The 21102-nt window shown below is 45.8% G+C and overlaps 1 protein-coding gene across 1 annotated transcript; it reads left to right on the forward strand.

Annotated features, from left to right (window-relative positions):
• Positions 1 to 589: 589 nt before the first annotated feature.
• On the forward strand, positions 590 to 7415 carry LOC108924403 (dihydropteridine reductase-like). The gene is made up of 7 exons (XM_018735721.2): positions 590 to 736; positions 1117 to 1209; positions 1961 to 2057; positions 2293 to 2433; positions 4801 to 4909; positions 5626 to 5709; positions 6863 to 7415. The coding sequence occupies exons 1-7, from the start codon at positions 644 to 646 to the stop codon at positions 6966 to 6968; spliced, it is 723 nt and encodes a 240-aa protein (XP_018591237.1). The 5' UTR covers positions 590 to 643; the 3' UTR covers positions 6969 to 7415.
• The last annotated feature ends 13687 nt before the right edge of the window (positions 7416 to 21102 follow it).

Here is a 21102-nt window from a genome sequence, read left to right on the forward strand (position 1 = left end):
AGGCACATACAGGATACAATATGTACCAATGATTAATACATACATTTCATGCCAATGCACATAAACAGTGGATTTAAAAATGTAAAAAATGTCTGTTTCAATTTCTGTATTTTGTCCATTGAAAATGACAATTGAAAAATGATTATTTACATATTAAGAACTAACGAAACGTTTCAGTGGCTATTTATGATGATTTTATTTATGGTTATTTTATTTTATATAGGTACTACTTAAAAGTTAATTGTATGTTATTTGCCCCACGGTTCCCTAACCGTTTTTCTTCAACGCAGCAAAGATGTGTGCGTTTAAGTGAATTTGTGTGTGTGTGTGTGTGTGTGTGAGGGGGGCAGAGATTGAGAGAGACTGCCCTGGATGGATTGTGTCCCATCCCTGCATCACCGAAATCAGCTACTGTAGTGTTAATGAAAACGAGAAAATAGTACTCCGTAAACTTTATTACGATTTAAAAGAGACTATAGAACGAGCTCCGCCGCCCAGCCCGTGATGCCGCTCCACCCACGAGTGCGAGGTGCCCCTCCCTGATTGGTGGCCGTGTCGGTGGGCGTGTCCATGTGTGGGGTTAGTGGCGGCGGCGGATGACGGAAGACTCGGGGTTTGCTTGTAGTCGTTCGGGTCGGACGGGATGGCAGCAGCGGAGGCACAGCGCGTGATCGTGTATGGAGGGCGAGGCGCGCTCGGCTCTGCCTGCGTGCAGCACTTCCGAGCCAAGAGCTGGGTGAGTCCGGCGGGAAACGGAGCTCCCGGTGGCACGAGACGGAATGGAGCGCTGCGCGCAGCCTGACGAGCGGTGGTGTGTGTGTGGATGCAGCGCGTGCACCGCACGGTGCACGTTCTAATCGCTAGTAACCGCTCGATCAACGATTTTCATGCACGCGACACAGCTAATGGCGCTAATTCGTTCGAGTGAAGTCTGGCTCTTCTTTTTATTATTTATTTCCTATTACTTGTTGTTCAGTTAGCTGGCAGTTTTCTCCAGGGCACTTTGGACTTGGTTTTACTGTGCAAATTACCGTACTACCCCGCAGAACATCAGCTCTTTCTTTCGCACGTGATGTGTGATGTTTTTAAACAGCTTGTTTTTATTATTATTTGCAGTGGGTGGCGAGTATTGACGTCACGGCCAACGAGGAGGCGAACGCGAACGTGCTGGTCAAATTGACCGAGTCGTTCACTGAGCAGGCGGACCAGGTGGGGACCACGTTGTGTTGTCGCTGTGACTCTCATAACATAATATCGTAAATGATAATCATATTATTACATTTCACTCATTCAGCTGACTACAGTTATTTACACAGCTTGGGTACTTTGGTACTACATCTGGAGGTGGGATTCGAACCTGTCACTTTTGCATCTAAGGCAGCGCTCACACCACCATGGTATCAGCTGTCCCTGTATCACACATCACACTGGGGGCTGATTTTATGTCACATCTTATTGGCACTGAGCTCTGGTATTATTACATTACATTCATTTATTTGGCTGCCTTACAATTGTTCACACAGCTGGGTAATTTTACTACAGGACAAGTACTTTGCTCAAGGGTAGCAGTACAGCTGGAGATGGGATTCAAACCTGTGCCTTTTGGGTCCAAAGGCAGCAATGCTATCTATTATGCTACCAGCTGTCCCTGTGTTACACATAACGCTGACACTGGGGTCCGATATTATTACACATCACAGTGACACTGGGGGTTTGATATTGTTACACGTTACACTGACAACAGGATGTGTCCGTGCAACACATTTAAAGAGAAATTAATTCAGGAAGATCAAACCATGGCAGAAAATGTGTCTTTGCTATTCTTTCAGTTTCTTTGGAAACCACCTGGGGGACAACAGTTTGAAATGTACTGCACTTTGATGTTTTGCCTCTCTGAGATATAATAACCCAGAATACTGTGACAGGTGACTCCACGGGGGTGTCTGTTGTTCTACTGCAGGTGACAGCAGATGTTTCCCAGTTGCTGGGCGAGAAAAAAGTGGACGCCATCCTGTGCGTGGCAGGGGGATGGGCTGGCGGCAGTGCCAAGGCCAAAGGTACGAACGTCACCTAGGCGGACTAATGCGCCCGGCACAATGTTGGAGCTTAAAAACCAGTAAAGATGTAGGTTATGAACGTGGAAGTCAAAATTAATCAGAGCAGTTGTTACACAGGAGCAACATGAAAATTGCTTAGAAAGTCATTGTTATTTTGTGGTTGATCATCAGCGGGGCAGGGAGTGGGGGTTGGCATTTCCTCACTCCTGTTCTCCTCTGTGATCTTTTACCAAAGCCCTGTACAAGAACTCGGACTTGATGTGGAAGCAGAGCGTCTGGACCTCGACCATCTCCAGTCACTTGGCCGCAAAGCACTTAAAGGAAGGGGGCTTGCTCACGCTGGCGGGGGCCAAAGCGGCCCTCGAGGGGACCCCTGGTAAGATTCACCGTGATTTCCCATTTACCTTCAGCAAGCAGCCCTAGACAGAGGAACACATGTTCGGTTCTGTCCAAATCACCGATGCTGCTCGTTGTTTCATTCAGGCCGTCGATGATGTGGCACTCGGGTTATTTCAGTACAAGCCAAACAAATCGAATGAATGAGTGCGCATGTGGCAGACACACAAACAATGACACAGCTGTTGTCCAGGAAATTAAAAGGATGAATCGCAATCACTCGCTGTCAACGCTGCTGTAATTTATATATTTGCAAGAATAGTAGCTGGTCTTGTGAAGGTGCTCCACTGCTTGTTTTATACCTCAAATAAACTCAGTTTTCAGTATATGTGTGTAGCATCAGATGATTATTTCAGGTTAATAAAAATATCACTTTAAGTACATATGTAAAATTTATTTGAAGGTGAGCCATTTATTACTTTTGAGAAAAGCATCTGCTAAATTAATGAATAAATGTAGAAGTAAATGTACTGTTTAGTGCTATTGCTCTGTTAAGTGCAGGGTTGTTGGTTCAAATCCCACTCTTGCTGCAGTACCTCTGATAAAGGTATTTACCCTGAATTCATACAGTATGAATACACTGCTATATGAACTTGGTTATTTGGCATAGTAAGTTGCCTTGGACAAAGGTGTCAAGGTAGCTAAATATAAGGAAAAAAAATGGCAAGTAATAAAAATAAAAGCACAATTGTGTTTGGGACTCCTTGGAACAGGTCATACAACAGCAATATCTGCAATTTATGGAGCTACTTTGATGTTTTATAGGTGCAGGGTCACGGCCCTGACCTTCCATTGTGGATTAGCAAAGTCTGGAACCTGACAGAGAGGATGCTGACCAGGCTTACTGTGGTACAGAGCGTGACCCCTACCGTGACCCCAGTGTTACCCCCTGCAGATGCACACAATGCTCTTAGCCTCGTGTTCAGCTGCAAAGCGTTGCCGTTATAATTTTTGCAAGAACTACAATAATACATTCAGCTTTACACCTATAGTAACTGTCAAAGTGTACCTTGAGCAAGGTACTTACCCTAATTTCTCCAGTAAAATTAACCAGCTGTATAAATGGGTAAATAATTTTAGGTATTTTAACATTGTAAGTTGATTTAGAGAGAAGCATCAGATAAATAAATGTATGCATCCATTTAAATAAACAGCAGGTGGTGCAGTGGTTAGAGACTTGAAGGGCATAGGTTTAAATCCCACCTCCTGCCGTAGTACCTTTGAGGAAGGTACTTAACCAAAATTGCTCCAGTAGATTAGATTAAATTAAAACAAAGCGGTAGTTAGTTTAACACTGTAAGTCACATTGGAGAAAAGCATCAGCTAAAGAAATAAATGTGAATAGGACATGTGACATACAAGCCTGAGCACATTGTCTGAACGGTCTAGGAGCGAGTCCCCCACCCCTCAGTCTCATTGGTCCGTGAGTAAAGGGAGGGTTTTGTTTGAAGAGTTGGGGGTTGGTGGTGGGTTTGACACGGGGTGCCCTGGAGCCGTTTCGGGAGAGTGCTTGTGATTAAAAGCAGACATCAGCAGCACAAGCACCAAATCTCATTGAACCCACTTCCTGCATCTCTCTTTTTCCTTCTGCTTCATGACATTAAGTTCTTCAGAAAAACACAATATTTGGTGTACGGCCGCAAAAATACATGGCGCAATACCGTATACGAGAAGGTGAATAGTATCGTCTGTTGCTGTTTAACTTGTTTGACTTTAGAGTAAGAGGTTCAGTTTGTCCGCAATGACCGGACCTGTGTGACCGAATGATGAAATGACCGGACAGTCCCATGCGCACTATTATTTCTTTAATGTGTTTTGACCATATCTTTCGTAATATATTTTATGTTTTAAATGCTGATCTGAGAAGAAGGTGTTTCAAATGCTGCACGATGTTCCGATACAGTATTGCGGTCATTCTTCACTTTTGTTTTGGCTGGTTTGTCAGTGACGTGAAGCCCAAGTTGCTATAAAAGTAAATATTTTAAAGTGATTACCAAGGCAGTAACTCTTAATGTGTTAAATAAAACATTTTATTTACAAACTATGCAATTATTATCATAACAAAATTGCATTTTTTTTTTTTTTTTTAAATACAAGATACGGAATATATGGTGTTCTGGAATGAGGGGTCAGTTGCATGACCGGACCCCCATCCCTGTTGGTGGGGTCACATGAGGTTGAACCATAGTTGCATTTGCGACAAAAACCGTGTTGTGCGTAAAGCTGCGGTGACGGCCTGGCCCTGCTGGGTCCCAGTTCTCTCGCCTCGTGACGGATGCTCCGTCAGGCCCTGGTTCCACCCTGGGGTCTCGTGGAGCTCAGCTGCTGTGCCCTTGTCTCCCCGCAGGCATGGTGGGCTACGGCATGGCCAAGGCTGCCGTCCACCAGCTCTGTCGAAGCCTGGCTGCGGAGAATAGTGGCCTGCCCTCGGGCTCCGTCGCAGTGGCCATCATGCCGTGAGTGCTGTGATAACGGGCGGGGTCCATGGGACGGGCTGACCTGTTTACAGAACGAGAGAAACATCCACTCATGTCACCTCACTTATAATTGTGTTGGTGATCACAGTGACACTTGTCTCATTATTTTCAAAGTCAAGCATACGCTTGTGTTTGGTGGAACACACCATGAGGTTATGAGTTTGAAGGCTGGGGTCTTATTTCAGTGAGACGGTGCCCCCCCCGGGCTCCGCGTGGGCACGGCACGCATCTGTTTGCAGTTAGAGCCATGACTTTGCACATTTACCCACAGGAACATGGTTACACAAAGGGGCCATCCTGCATTCCTGCTCTGCCCCCTCTTTGAAGGACTTGTGTGCAGTTTTGGGAAAATAAGTTCTTTTCACACCCCTGAATAATTTCCCTGATTAATAACTGCAATAATTACACCTCTGAATTAATTCCGTGCATTCTGTGGGCAAGCCTCAAACCGTGGTGGCTGTAAACATGCAGGAATCCCTCTCATTATGGTTGTGGACCCTGAAATAACACCAAAGGATGTCAAAGAGGGTTGTAAATAAATGACATTCCTGATCTTAATATCTTAATGTTCTGAGGATTTATGTTGTGCTGTGGTTGATGGTGCCTGGATATGATAGAACGTTCCTGAATGAAACATGTATGATCTGTGTGTAACCCAGCCTCACACTGCTAACAGCCCGATGTGCCTCTCGCAGCGTTACCTTGGATACCCCGATGAACAGAAAATCGATGCCTGACGCAGACTTTAGCTCCTGGACACCGCTGGACTTTGTGGCTGAGTAAGAGAGAGTGTGTGTGTGTGTGTGTGTGTGTGTGTGTGTGTGTGTGTTTGACGTATTGCACTGTGATAAGATCTCCTGCTTATTCCCAGCTTATTGTGGCTGACAGTGCCCGTGGGGGAGGGGGTGATTGTTATATCATCCAACTATATATATATGTATGTATATATAAGTGTTTATAATATACTGTGTGTGTGTGTGTGTGTGTGTGTGTGTGTGTGTGTGTGTGTGTGTGTGTGTGTGTGTGTGTGTGTGTGTGTATATATATATATATATATATATATATATATATATATATATATAGTTGGATGATACACACACATATATTTGAATACATGGTGATTTTTCATATATTTTGCTGCATTTCTGGTAGATTTTCTAAAGAATGAATCAAATGTGTTGATTCTTATTGAGCTCTAATTAGTTCTATTTACATTTGAAAGTAATGATTTGCAAATTTATCATCAGCATTAATCCATGATGTTTAAAAAATTACTACATTTAACCGTAGCATGGAACATTAGATGCAGATGTTGGATTTGGTGGTTAACGATGAAAGTAAATTGCTTGCATCACTTAGAGAAGTGGAGTTCAAATTAAGTATTATTACTATTATTATTTGTTAATTTAATGCTTGCCTCCAATGCATCTTAAAATGTTGGCTTGATATTTTAAAGTACTAATTAGCCATGAAGCAAATGTCTTTTAAGATGTCTATTAACCCTCTATTAAGGTATGATTTAGTATTTATATACTAAATATTTATATAGTAAGCATAAAAATAAATTATTTACAGAAAAATAATTTACAATAATTTGACCATTTGTAGAGCTGGGTGATTTTTACGGTGTCAGTTAAGGATTTGTGCGACGCTCAGGCGTACTACAGCAGGAGGGGGGGACTCAAACCTGCTATGCTACCTACTGCCCTTGTGATCACAATGCTCAGGTTGTCCTCTGTATACTGTAGTACCTGAGAAAACTGCTCCCTGTGGGGCCCAGCGGTCGTCCCTGCGCTCCACACAGATTAGATGGCATTTGATTAAACTCCTAATACTTGTGAGAGGCGTTGACAGAATTAACCATGAGGGATTAGCAGTGCAGGAAGAGAGTGCCCTTTCTTAGGCAGCCACGCCATCTTGCCTGCCTTCCAGAATGTTCTACAGCTGGACGACCGGAGCGGACCGGCCCGCATCGGGAAGCCTCGTGCAGCTGGTGACAGTGAGTGGGAAGACCGAGGTCACGCCCCTGCAGAAGTGAAGGAGGGCGGAGGGTGGAGGTGACAGAGGGAGCGTGAGCAACCCTGCTTTGCCTCGCCCTAGTCTCTAGCCCCGCCCCTTAATTCCCAGACGCTGTGGGTTTAGTTCTCTGCTGAACTCTTAGATGTCGCAAAAACCCTTGAGCCAAAAATCTAGTAAAAATGCTGTCAAGTGTTACGTGTCGAGTGCAGTAGATTCCCACATGTGGCCTTAACGGTGTGTTTAAACCAGCCTGTCGAGTGTGTGTGCCTCACACGGTCATGGGGGTATTTGGTTGCTTGAGAGAAGTAGATTTCTTTCTTTTTTTTTTAAAAAAAAAAAAAAAAAATGGTTGCTGGTGCCATAGTTTACTGATATTTTTTGATCCATAGTGTGTTTGTCACCACATCGTTTTACTCGGAATCTCAGAATGTCTGTGAAACGTTGGAATAAAGGCATCGCACTGCCATTACGTTGTGTGTGTTTATGTTTATGTGTGTGCGTTACAGTCCTGCGAAATTAAACTTGCTGAACTGCACTTTGATCCAGGGTGTTTTTCTGATGTGATCCTGGGCTGCTGACATTTGCACAAGTTGTGTATCAGGGAAGGAAAGGGGAGAAAGTCCAGCTGATATCAATTTCTCTACAATACACCAATTACCACTAGGGGGCGCTTTTACTCAAGCAAAAATATGGGCAGTTTCACCAAACATGAGTTCCATTTCTCAGCCTTATGTTTTCCTTTAATGTAACACTGCTGAAAGTTTACGCTGAAATAAATATTAACTATTAGCATGATGCATTTCAAAGAAACATTTGAACATATTCAGTTTATTTTGCAAGCTGCTTCTTTGGGCCATGTGCTGCAGAGCACTGACCAAAGAGCACATGACACATAGTTGACAATAAAATAGTCAAAATAAAGAAGGTAGATGCTAATGCACTGATCCGAAACAAGCCATCTGGCAACGGAAAGGGAAAACAAGTCCCTGCTTAAGGACTTGAGAAAAATAAACCTCAGAGGGTTCAAGTACCATTGGCTGCCCACCTCTTCTGCTCATAATATGAACATATCCCAAGTAATAGACTGATATACTGTATAATAAGATGTTTTGCCTTTGAAATAGCCAGAAAGACTGGATATTTTCAGTATTAATGCATAAAAATATTGTGATTAACATTATACCATATCCTTACAAATGTTGAATTCAGCAATGTAATTGTGACCACCCCCCTCTCCCCCAACAGCATTTGTTCACTGGGAAATCTATGAACGCAAGAGATGAACTTACGCCACTCAGATGTCCCCAGAAGCCATTGTATAGTCAATAAGTGTCTTCCTACTTCCCACACAAGAACTTATGAAACGATTCTCATTAAAAATACAAGTTCAGCTGCTAAAGACCCCCCCACCCTCAGCCACAGGTATACTGCAGCGTAGACCTCACACCACTTCATACATTAAATATAATCCTCTGGCATGGTGCGTACATAAGACAACAATCATAGTGCTTTACAAAATCCACAGATTTACGGCATCCTTAGGAACATCACCTATTCCCTGAAATGATCAGCAATTTCCCAAAAGTCAAGTGTTTATGCGGCGAGAAGTGATCCTGGGCTGTTGAAGCTCTGATAAACCTTAGTGGAAACACGCATTCGCAAGCAGTTCAGACTTGGAACATGATACTGAAGCCAACATTTTCTGTCTTGTTTTTTATCATCTCGAAAACAAGCTTCAGGTTTTCTCCTTTTTCCGAGAAAACAACACAGAAAAAACATGTATCCCTGTGTCATCTGCATAACATTATTAATTATATTTATTATTAATTACGTGTCATTCATGTATATTTAATAAAATGATAGCATATTAAACTATATAATAAATTGTAACTATATATCACACACACATTTTCTGAACCGCTCATCCCATACAGGGTCACGGAGCCTAACCCGGTAACACAGGGCGTAAGGTCGGAGGGGGAGGGGACACACCCAGGACAGGACGCCAGTCTGTCACAAGGCACCCCAAGCGGGACTCGAACCCCAGACCCACCGGAGAGCAGGACCCAGTCCAACCCACTGTGCCACCGCACCCCCACGTACAATATAGTATATAAACAGATATATATTTTTAATAGAGCCTCCCTTTTTCAGTTCAGTTTCATCAATACACTGATCCTACAAATATTATTCACGTAGGCCCAACACAACTGGATTAAGTGAACATAGATGGATTGTACACAATGAAATTGAGAGAAAATGCAAAAGAATTGTGTCGCATTAACTAATTTTAATTAAGTAAATTGAACAAGCAGTAAAAATCATGTTGAGTGAACACCGTCTCTTAGAAGTTTAAATAGATTGGAAAATTTTTATTACGGCGTGATCGTATCACTTTTTGATGACTGTGTTGAATTTCACTTGGACTTCATGAAACATAATTATGTTCTCATCTCAAACATACATGTATTAAGTCGATTGCAAATGTATTGTTTTTGTATTTTCAGTCGAGCTGCTTTCCATTTTTTTCAGTGTATTATCATGAAGGGTATGTTTTTATGGGTTTGGGATCTGGCGTCGGATTTCAAACAGAGCGAAGGCTCCGAAAGTACAGATAAAACTGACGCAACAATTGTTTACGGATGCAGACATGTGCACCGTTATAAATCATAATAATTCTCATTAATGGGAGAACTTCTGCCTTCTCAAGCCAGGCATATTTCTCAAGGCGCTGCAATTAATTCACATATGTATAATGGCATATTTTACATGGTCTGCATGCACTGAATTACACGAAACCTTGTTGTCAAGCACGCCTCCGGGGTTCGATACAAAAAAGCTTCAGTGCTTATTTATCCGACTGCTGCCTTTCATTTGCAGTAAGATCACATAATTTATGGCACCCAGAGCTGTTTTTGCATGATATTATTTTCTTCTGTCGTTACAACCAGACAAGGAATGTAGTTGAATTTAATGAAAATGTTACGTTGCGGAATTCTTTCTTTTATTGGTGACTTCCATCTTTCCTCAGTGCCGGCCATTCAGTCTTTCAAACGAACGTTTAACGTCAATTTTGTGAAGCAACATCCGTACTGGAATCCGGGAGGAATTCATATTTTTAACCACGAATTGCCTATTATCGATACTGTAGCTGTGGACGTTACAAAATAACTATGAGGGCTTGCTGTTCATATTTGTATTCATTAATAGTCATAACTGCTGTCGTGTACCATCTAATTACAACAGCCACTCAAAAGCAACTTTTCCCAAACTTTAAAAAAAAAATGTTTGATTCTCGCAGCCCAATGCTGCGTTTTGCTTTGGCGATTTAAGGAGATTTAAGTCGACCGGACAGCGCACCGAAAGAAAATGCCTGAAGGGAAACTCCTTGATGAAAGCAGGCCTTTGGCGCAGGCCATGTGCGCCCTTCGCTCTCAGATCACCGGGCGGCCATGTGGAAGCTATTGAGTTTGCCGCGCGGTGACGGCGCCGCGTGCGGCGGGGGAACAGATGGCGCTCGGCCCGTGCTCCCGACGGGGCTCGGGGGCCCCGGCGTCGGCCACCGGGGGGCCGACCCGTGTCGAGACCCGGCGAACCCCGGGTCCGGAGCCGCTGTTTGCTCTGTGGCTCTGGGAGACGTGGTGAGACCAACACCGCTCACTATAAATACAGACAACCTACCTTCAGATCGGAACCGCTGGGGTTTGGGTTCAGTGACCCACCACACCGAAGTGCTTTCGATCGCTCTCTACCTCCAGAACAAACCAGCAAAACGAACACATCGATCATTACCAATAAAGGCTTGAGCAGTGCAGGGTCATGGTGGTCCAGAGCCTATCGCGGGCGCATAGGGCGTGAGCAGGACGCACCTTTTACGAGGCATTCACTCACTCATTCACACACACGGTACAGGCACTTTAGAGTGATCACTTGAGTGGAAACACATGTCTTTGGACTCTGGGAGGAGAGGAAACTCACACGAACACGCAAACTCCACACACACCGACTCGTTTTGATCCCGCAGTCTGATTCCACAGTGGGTTGGACCGGGTCCTACTCTCCGGTGGGTCTGGGGTTCAAGTCCCGCTTGGGGTGCCCTGTGGTGGACTGGCATCCCGTCCTGGGTGTGTCCCCTCCCCCTCCGGCCTTACGCCCTCTGTTGCCGGGTTAGGCTCCGGCTCCCCGTGACCCCGTATGGGACAAGCAGATGGTTTCAGATGGTGCGTGAGTGTGCGTGATCCCACGGTCCAGGCACCAGCACCACCTGCTGCACCGCTGTGCCACCCAAAGCGAGACAGAGAGTAGCAGAATTTCCCTAAACTGTTATCTCAGAGGTTCCCCTGCTTTTTGCGAAGGCTCCACGTGGTCGCCTTTGGTTTACCACCGAAAATCCACACGACCCTTGTCCATCACGTCTGATTCTCTAAAATATTTTATTGCCTATACTCACTATGTTTCTGTACAATCTGTTCCGTCGCAGCGTTAGAAGCAAACGCTATACTGGGCGTTGCTATTGATCTGAGCCTGACATGTTCTGCATTAAAAACCAGCGCCTTTCGCACTGTGTCATCATTGTTTTTGTTCTCGAGCAACAGAAAAAAAAAATTCCCCTTCCCACCGCTAGGTGGCGCTGCCTAATAGGTGGCCTGCTTTGGCTGAGGGAGGAGGTTACGGCTTACACTTTTATGTTCCATGGTAATCAGTTTACCCTTGGACACTAGTAATATTTTCATTTTATGCAAATTTAAGTGGAAGACACTGTAATTTGATTCACAGCCACGCGGTCTCGGACTCGCGCGCGCGCACACACACGCACACACACGCACACACACACTGAGCTCCCTTGCGCAGCGTCGCATGTTAATATGTTTACCGATGGCCAAATGGGAGTGTGTTCCGTGAGCAGAAAGGACTCCCCCCCCTTGGTGTTTTTTCGTTGTAGAGCAAAATGAACGTTTCGTCTGACTGGGCCGAAGAAAGCCGCAAAAGGCCAGGCCTTCCGAGGCCGGACGCGCAGGAGACGCCGCCGTAAAGGAACAGGCTGTGGAATAACAAAAGCGGCGAATGATCAAGATGTGATAAACGTAATAAGCTGTTCGCAGTCTGCATGGAAAATGCCTTTAATGCATTTAACTTGGTCATTCTTATAGGTCCTTAAAGCCTGTCGATGAATGGCGGTGTGATGCATTCAGCGTGGCACACGGCATGCCGCAGTGGAGCCTGCCTGCCTCTATGAATGCTGGGAATTAAAGTGGTCGGGACTGGAAACATGAGCTATGCTTTGCGCTCCTCCACCACCGGGTCAAACCAAAGGTGAAGGCTGGTAACATTCTTGTTTAAGACATAAGATTTCCATGATCTCATTTGGCTCAGAGGGCCAGCAGGTGGCGCAGTGGTTAAGGTTGCTGCCTTTCAATCAGTGGACCCAGGGTTGAATCCCACCTCCTACTATAGTACCCTAGAGTAAGGTGCTTACCCTGCATTGCTCTGGCAAAAATTAAACAGCTGTACAAACAGGTAAAACACTGTAAGTTGCTTTGGAGGGAAGTGTGAGCTGAACGAATGTAAAAAATTGAAGTGAGACCAGGCCCATGTGCGAGGGAAGTGGTTTCAGTGTGTGTTTGTGCTCCACTTGAGAATTATGACAGCCTCACTGCTGAGGGGTAGGGCTCCCTTAAAATTCCAGCAGATGGTTCAAAACAGACTTTTTTTTTTACATGTCATTTAAAAAAAGAAAAAACTGATTCCAAAAGCCCTGGAGAGTTCACCTGGTCCCTGCTTGGTCAGTCAGCGAGTGTGTCGGTGTCTCAGTAAGTCTGCCCCCCTCCCTCGGCATCTGGCCATGCTCACAAGGGTCTTATTATAGCGGACGGTCTAGCGTCCCATCCGAAAGCTCGGGAGCCGCTCGACCCCGATGAAGCGCCACTTGTCCCGCGTTACGTGCGTCGGGACGGCAGCCGCGGGAGCGCGGTGACAGGTACGTCACACCTCGGGGACCCGGCGCCCATCGCGCAACTGAACGCTCAACAGACCATTAAGGATTTCTGCAGGATCTCCGATGGCTTCGCCACACGTGGGCCGAGATCGAATGTCGGGAGGGATCGCCGATCCCTCTTTTACCCCCGCTGGCTTGACTGTGTGGCGGTGGACGTGAGCGCAGGACAGCGGTCCTCAGGCCAGCTGCAGGTCACAAGCGGTCGCGACCGGTCCTCACGGCGACGGCGCGGGTGTTCTTGCGGGCCGATGCATCGAAGGCTTCGCTCTCCACGGTTACGACCGGGAACGCCCGAAAGACCGCGGCAGGGCCCGTTTGCCGGGTGCAGTCCGGGTCACGAGGCAAGTTTGAGGTCCGGCCCCACCCCAGCTCTCCACCCCCCTTTGCGATAGGCCTCTCGAGAATCCCGTGGCTCGCAGGCAAGTGAACCCGGCGGTTTTCCGCGACGTTGGTGCGGTGCACTGAACTCCGGGTCATGTGGGGGAGCCTTCCGTCTTTCAGGCAGCAGAAAAGGACCGTACGATGGCCCGGGACCCCCGCATACCACATGTCCTGCCACATGGTTCCCTTCTCCGGCACAATGGTGCAGTGTGAGAGCAGCGAGGGAACGCTCAGCTGGAGTGAGGTTCCCACCGGAGGCAAACGGAGGAAAACACTCACACTGCCACGGTGCGCGGCGCAACATATGTGAACGTCTAAGGGGTGTTTTCTCAGCGCTGCTGCCTTGAGTTTAAAAAAAAAAAAGATTGACTTTATATTTCATAGTGCCGTCATAATTTATTTGATTTCATTATCTGTTGCAGATCAACAAGTTGTAAAAAAAAATTCTGAACATCCAGAAAAACATCCAGCTGTTGACATGATTCAAATATGACAAGTGATCTGGTGGAGGTATCAAGAAAGATAATAATAATAATAATAATAATAATAATAATATCTGCTAAATGACATGAATATCATATATCATTTCAGAGATGGAAAAACACTGGATGGTCTTGCTTGAAGCAGCAATATCGGCTGCCAAAAAGACGGCGAAATAAACATTTTTCAGCATCCACATTGCAGTTTTTCTAGCCCTCCATGAGCTGGCGTTTTCTTTAGAGCAAGCATTTCACGAGCGCAACTACATTTCCGCAGCAAATTTCAAGTTTGCAGCTCTTTCGTTAGTTGCAGCTCTTCCGCTGGGTGAATAACACCAAAAGTAAAGAATGAAAATGTATCGTCTGTATATCTGATGCATAAATCTGTGTCACTGTAGGAAGATGCATGAAAAGCAGAGTGTTGCATGAAATGATGTTATGAAGTTTCATCCCTTAATATCTACCGTTTCATATGCATTACAGTCCTGGTCTATATGAACATAAAGGAGGACTCGTAAATTGAGGGTTGTTGGTTCAAAGCCTTTTTCTGCACCCTTTATGAGGGTAAAGGCATCAGGTTTTTATGAAAGGACAGTAAAAACTTCTACATGATATACTTCATGTTTTCAAGCCCTGACAAATTCCCTAAATGGTCAAAGAGGATACTCTAAATAACTCCTTTTTTTCACACCACTATTTAGAACATTTATTTGAATGAATTAAATACCTCTCCAAGTCATTAGCATAAGTTCAAATTTCGCAACAGAACGGCACGTATCTTCTGGACAGGTCTCATGTGAGTTTGAATAGCATCCAAAAAATAAAGTGATCAGCAGTGTGGAATATTAATAACATTTTACAACAGCAGAGCTGCATGAGAGTAGAAAAGCATTTTAAAGCAGAGCTTTAAATGAATTGCATTCGAAAAAATGTAGCTGTACCTGTAGCTGCAGCCTTTTACTGCGCTCTGTAAGGATTTCATGGTAAACCACTTGTCTTTGGCAGTTAGGGTCTTTTGAGCAAGACTGAGATTTTTCTAGAATAATAAAAAAAACAAACGAGCAGTATCATTAAAAAACTGCAATACAAGAATTTCATGCGGGTTCATTGTATTTTGCATTAGACTTGTCCCACAACTTCCGTGCTTGTCATATTTTGAGTCTCTCTCTGCTGGTAAATTTTGGATTACCAGTCACACCACAGTTTTGGGGGGGATCATATAATTTGGGATGAGGAAATGCAAATTCTGTAGGCACAAAGTGTGTAAAGTGCATTTGTAATTGTTTCCGTGTTTTTCCCAGACACATCAGTGCCCATCCCATGCTACGCGGGGAATACATCCCGCTGTTTCTCCCCCATCTTCATTTACCATGATTATGTTATCAGGCCAGCCAGGCAAAAGGGTGGAGCAACTATAATTTCAGAGCAGGATTAGGTTGAAATAACGAGGTCACCAAGTTGAGGTTGCCATGGCAACACCACATCTAAGAACACAGGATGCGGCTGCAAAGCAAGACAAGCCTGGAATCTTTGTTTTTTGTTTTTTTTTTTTTTTTCAGGAAATGTTTTACCCAGCGAAACATTTTCAGAAACATGCCCCCCCCCCCCCCCCCCCCCCCCCCCCCCCACTGCATGCTGCAAAAAAAAAAAAGTCGTATTGTTCTCTCCCCAAAAATTTATGTTCCATCGCTGCATTAGCAACGCGTGGGGATTTTTCCGCTGCGGTGTTCGGGGGTCGGAGGGAAATGCCCCACAGTTGCGACGTAAAAAGTGGAAAGTTACACGCGCACTTCTCGGGAATAAGTGGAGCTGTAAAATAGCGGCACGCTTCACGGGACATTAGCATTAATTGCATCAGAACAAAGAGGAAAGGAAAAACAGCGAAAGGACAACCTGCCCACCGAAATGCAAACAGTCGCACCGGCCTGAGCGACACGAGATGGCTTTGCATCCAGGAGTTTAAAAATAAGCGTCCTTCGTGCTCATTAAAGAATGAGTTTCCGGTTAACCCCTTGAGTGTTTGCCATGGTCGCGGCAGAACACAGGTGATCGATGAACAACAGTCTTCTAATAAGGTCTTATTTCCCCAGAGGCATGTGTAGTGCTCAGAGACACGAAGAACTTAAAATAAAGGGTCAAGTCTCCTTTTCTATATATGATACAAGCATGCATTGAAGAAATGTCATATATAGTTACAGCTACATTTGCATTTACATTTATTCATGTAGCCGACACTTTCTCCATCACTAGAATAAGGATGCATTCTTGTCTCTTTCGATGGATTCCGATTTTTCTCTTTGCAATATTGCGTTTGTGCAGACTGGTTTGAAGTGGCGTCGGGAGTTTGTGAATTGATAAAGTCAATGAACATCTGAATACAGGCGCCATTCGATTTATGAAATTAAGGCCACGTTACTAACGCAGATGGAAGGATCTGGAAGCAGACGTGTCCGCTACAGTACAGTCTCGCGATTCCGGCCAGCCTTCGGATGAATTTCGTTACGCAGAGCTTTTCTTCCAAAATTGGGTGTCAGAAGCCAATGGCTATGATACAGGGACAGCTGGTAGTGTAGTGGTTAGTGCTCCAGCCTTTGGCTCTAAAGGTTGTGGGTTCCGTACCCAGCTCTGCCTGTAGTACCCTTAAGGAAGGTGTTTACCCTCAAACCACTTGGGTGAAATTACCCTGCTGTGTGAATGAGTAGACAGCTGTAAATACCTTAACACTGGAAGTTTCTTTGGAGAAAGCTGTCACTTAACTCTATATGGAAGTTTCGGTTAAGTGTTTGTAAATTGAAGGATGCTTGTGTATGACTAAGCATTAAAGCAGTTCTTGTCTGTCACCTGTCAGTTTTTAATATAGATGAAGATGACTGCTGTAAAGGACTAACCACTGCTTTCTCACTCACTCGCTCACTCACGTTAACCACTTGTCCTCATCAGGGTTGCGGAGGTCCTGTACCTATCCTAGAACTGCTGAGCATCAGGCTAGGACGGGTACTCAGTGGATAGGCCACCAGCCCAGTGGGGTCAAAGTTTTCTACTGTATTTTAAAATGTATTTTCTCCATTCTCGTTCTCTATTTCCTTGATGCTCGCAGCCAACGAAAAAGTATAAGCATAATTTTTGGGAAGCTTTTTTTTTTGCCAGTTATAGAAAACAGACCCAAGCATCTTTGGCTGTGGTAAAAGCGGACCTACAGTACACTGAATGTTGAGTTTACAGACCCGACCGTAAGACGCATTACGATGCACACGTATGGTAGAGTGTACACAGACGCTCACCCAGGCCAGCATATACGATATCGTCTAGTAACAAATAAAAATAATCAAACGAGCACGGCTTTATGGAGAAATGATTGCGATGCATCGACACATAATTTATGTCTGGCTTTAATTTCGCTTAAATATCTCCTTTTATATCCTCTTTTGTCCTTTAATTTTCTCCACTCCCAGGCTAAGAACTCTGGTTTTTCAGTAAACGCAGATCCCCTCTGCAATATGAAGACTGGAAACGTCACGCAAGCCTCAGTGAGACTCTAAATGGCTTCTTTCCATTGAATTCATGCAGCGAGATTTCAGTTCGGGGACGGTACGGTTCCTAGTCCGAGACTCCGCCGTCCCTCACACGGGGACGGCCGCGCAGCCTTAGCCGCTCCATGAATGAACTGTAAAAATTGAGATAAGGGTGTGTGGGGGGGCCCCCCCCCCCCTTTACCCGAACGCAACGTGAAGTAATTGGGTTGTCAGAGATGTGCACACACATTCATCTTCTGGGCACAGTCCAGCGCAGAAGCCAGTGCGTGTATGAATGTTTTCAAAACCGCCAGGTACATTCTTATTCACATTTAATCTCAGCAGGAGGGAAAAAATAGATATTTAAACAGCCCGAGGTCTAGCGTGATAAAAAAAAATATAGTCACTGGCACAGCGATTTGAAATGCAGAACAAAAAGTTGTGGAGGGAGAGCGGTGGTCCGGGTCTTTAAGCAGGAGCACAATAACACCAATCAACAGGCCGGGTAGCCGGTTCCGAGGCCCTGAGCGCGTGCGGAGGCTGAAGTCTGGGTTTCACATAGCACGTCAATTGTAATTCAATTACGCTTTCGCAGGCTCTGACTGGGAGCGGCGGTGCGGCGGTGCGGCGGCGCTCAGCTCGGCCCATCTGCTGGAAGATGCTCTTAGCTAATATTTTTGCATACGCTTGACTCCGGGGCTGAGCTCGAACAGCGTGGCGCGTGCATTCCGATCCACTCCGCGCTGCGTTTTCGGGGCTCTCGCTAAGAGTGACTCACGTTTGGGCGAATGAAGTGAACAACATAGTAGAGACGTTACCCCCGGTTCCGAGAGGAGAGATCGGAGGACCCCCACGCTGTCTTGAATTACCAGCCTTGGACTTGCGTTCAGATTGCCGAAGCGAAACAATGCTTCTATTGTATTGCTACCATCTCCCCCCCCTTTGTTCTCCTTTTTTTTTTTGGACGGTCGACATTTTACCAACAGAGGTTCTTTGAGGGAACGTTTGGCTCCTTCTCTCCAAGGAAAACCGCCTTCAGGGAGCCCCATTGTTTGTCCTCAGAACCGCTGGGACCATATCTGGCGATGTGAGATTCTCAGATTCCTACTGGGATTTGGACTGCCGGTCTGGTACCACGGCCCCCCCCCCCCCCTCCCCCAGCTCCCCTGCTCACTCTTAAGATGTGGGAGACGCTTATCGGGGCATCCGGGGCCACTTCAGAGCCGCGCTAAGCCGTCCGCGTGCACTGCGTCAGGGCCGGCGCTGCGGTAAACAGAGCAAAGCACAGCAGGGTGGCAGTAAAGGAGCTTGATACTGATCTAGTGGAAGGGTCCCGCAGCGCCGATGGAACTACTTGCGCATCCCTTTCCCTCATACGCCATCGGGGTCAGCGTCGTCTCTTGTGGCTCCTCGATGGTCAAGCTGCTAAGAGAGTTCGGGTGAGATAGCTCATCCATCCACAACGCCCATCTCCAAGAACTGACTCCATTCTGCTAAGGATGCACCGGAAGCCCTTCTTTCCGGTAGTCTCCCATGTGCTGTTTTCCCTCATTACGTGGGGAAATTATGCTGTGAGGGCTTCGCCAGGCCAGTAAAACAAACCATACTGGCTTTTCTGGGGCAGCTGGTAGCGTATGGACCCAAAGATCACAGGTTTGAATCTGTCCTCCCGCTGTAGTACCCTCGAGCAAGGTGCTTAGCCTAAATTACTCTGGTAAAATTTCCCAGCTGTATAAATGGATAAATAATTGTAAGCATCTTAACACCGCGAGTTGCTGTGGAGAAAAGCATCGGCTAAATGTAAATGTGCTGCTGCAGTCTGTCACTTTTACATCTCTCTCTCTCATTTCAGAACTGAACCATCAGCCGAAACACCTCGCAATATAGGCTAAAGACAAAGAAAATGTGTCAGAAATTTTTAAGAAACAGTATAGAGGAGCTTAAATATTTCATGACATGCAGCCGTGTGGTCAGTAAAGCCTGGGAATGAACGAGCCGTTGAGGTCCAATGCAGGGTTCTGCTCGTAGAGTGAAGTAAGTACTACGGTGTGTCAAAGGTTTCCATATGGGTATTTATGCTATTAAATATCCATATTAATTTAATTGCTTTAAAAAAAGAAAAATATTATTATATTATATTATATTATATATACATTGCACATATATAATTTATCAACTAATTTCTAAACTTTGAATCACGGAAAAATAATTACATTTTAAAAGTAATATTATTTTTAAATATTGTAATTAAGCACTCAGCGACATTCATGATGAGGGAACTGATGAGAGGAGACAGGAAATGCGTTTTTGCTCAAGTAATCTCCTGAGTCATGTGTTCATACGCAGGACCGAATTTGATGCACGCTCTCATTTCACAGCTAAAACACTTCCTCAGCCGCAACCCACGCAGAGTTCCGGAGCTTTTACGTTTTGTGGCAAATCTCATTGCCAAACAAATATGCCTAAGGATGGAAAGACTGGGGATACTGCTGGTATCATCGGCGATGGGATCTGGCGCTGTGCCCCGCCCCCGGAGAACGAGAGCATCCAATCGGGGCCTGCTCCGCAGGCCGTGCCCCACCTTTTATGTTAAATAGCAGTGGTGCTTTACCAACTGAGCAGACGCACGAAAGATCCTATTCGGACTGTTTCAAAGTCGATTTTGATTAAACACGAAGGAAACCGCGTTGCACACGAAGGAAACCGTGTTGCGACAAAAACCGTCACCATTATCAAAGTCATTAGTACAGCAGACCCTACGTATTTTGACAAGTTTGAGTCATCCTTCCCCCTCAGTAAAATTGTTTAAAAGAACCCGAATCTAGAAAAGTCAAGGCGGTAGAGAGAACCAGAAAATGAATAGGTTTAAAAGAGCGTGTGGGCAGGAGCGAGCGTGTATCTCCGAGGTTATGGAGCAGAGCGTAGCTTTGGGTAGGCCGGCTCCTACGTGACGGGAATGTGCGGCGGATCTTCTCATTAGCCTCCGACGTGTTTCCTTCCCGGCGACTTCGGTCCTCGACGTTCAGAAGGAGACCACCGCGGGAGAGTAACGGCCGCCTTCATTAAACAGTCCCCACTTCTCGCGCAGTTTTGATCCAGCCGTTGCGCGAAGAAGCACAAAGAGGACGGGCAGCGCACGCAAATACGCAAGCGTGTCTTTGAAGCACAAATTAGGCTGATCACGAACAGGGAGATGCGCTGAGACTTACTCCGGTCTCCGTCTCTCACATATATCATAGCTGCGCTACACTCCCGTGAAGGGCTGTTTATGCACGCGCAAAAGAGACACGCGGCTTTTCGCTGGGAGCGCGGGCTGGCACTCCAAAAAGGGAATAAACGAACGTAAATATGAACAAAATCAGAAATAAGAAGACACCACAATTTTACCGGAATGACGCGTGCAAAGTTTCTCACGCTCTACAGCACGCGCTCACGCTGGCTCCCTGCAAAGAGACACCAGACCCCCGAAGCAAACCTGAGGGGTCTTCAGAGGAAGGCCTGAAGCCCCGGGAAGGCAGAAACCGCGGCCCTCCCCTCCCCCGCCCCCGCCCCCACCCCCACCCCACTGGCTTTATGGAAAGGCAGTAGAAATGCAGTAGAAAGACAGACTGTATAATTGGCCAAACGAGGCCCCGCCAGCCGAGGGAATCGTGGCGTTGACTGCGCAGCCCCCGCCAAGAGACAGTCCTCCCCCCGCCGTTACGAGCCCAGAGCCCAGGAAGGGAGGGGCCCATCTCGTCACAAGTCAGAACCCTGTCAAACCGACTTAGCGGACGACTATAGAGC

Source organism: Scleropages formosus, chromosome 16 (assembly GCF_900964775.1).
Source record: "Scleropages formosus chromosome 16, fSclFor1.1, whole genome shotgun sequence".
Taxonomy (NCBI): domain Eukaryota; kingdom Metazoa; phylum Chordata; class Actinopteri; order Osteoglossiformes; family Osteoglossidae; genus Scleropages; species Scleropages formosus.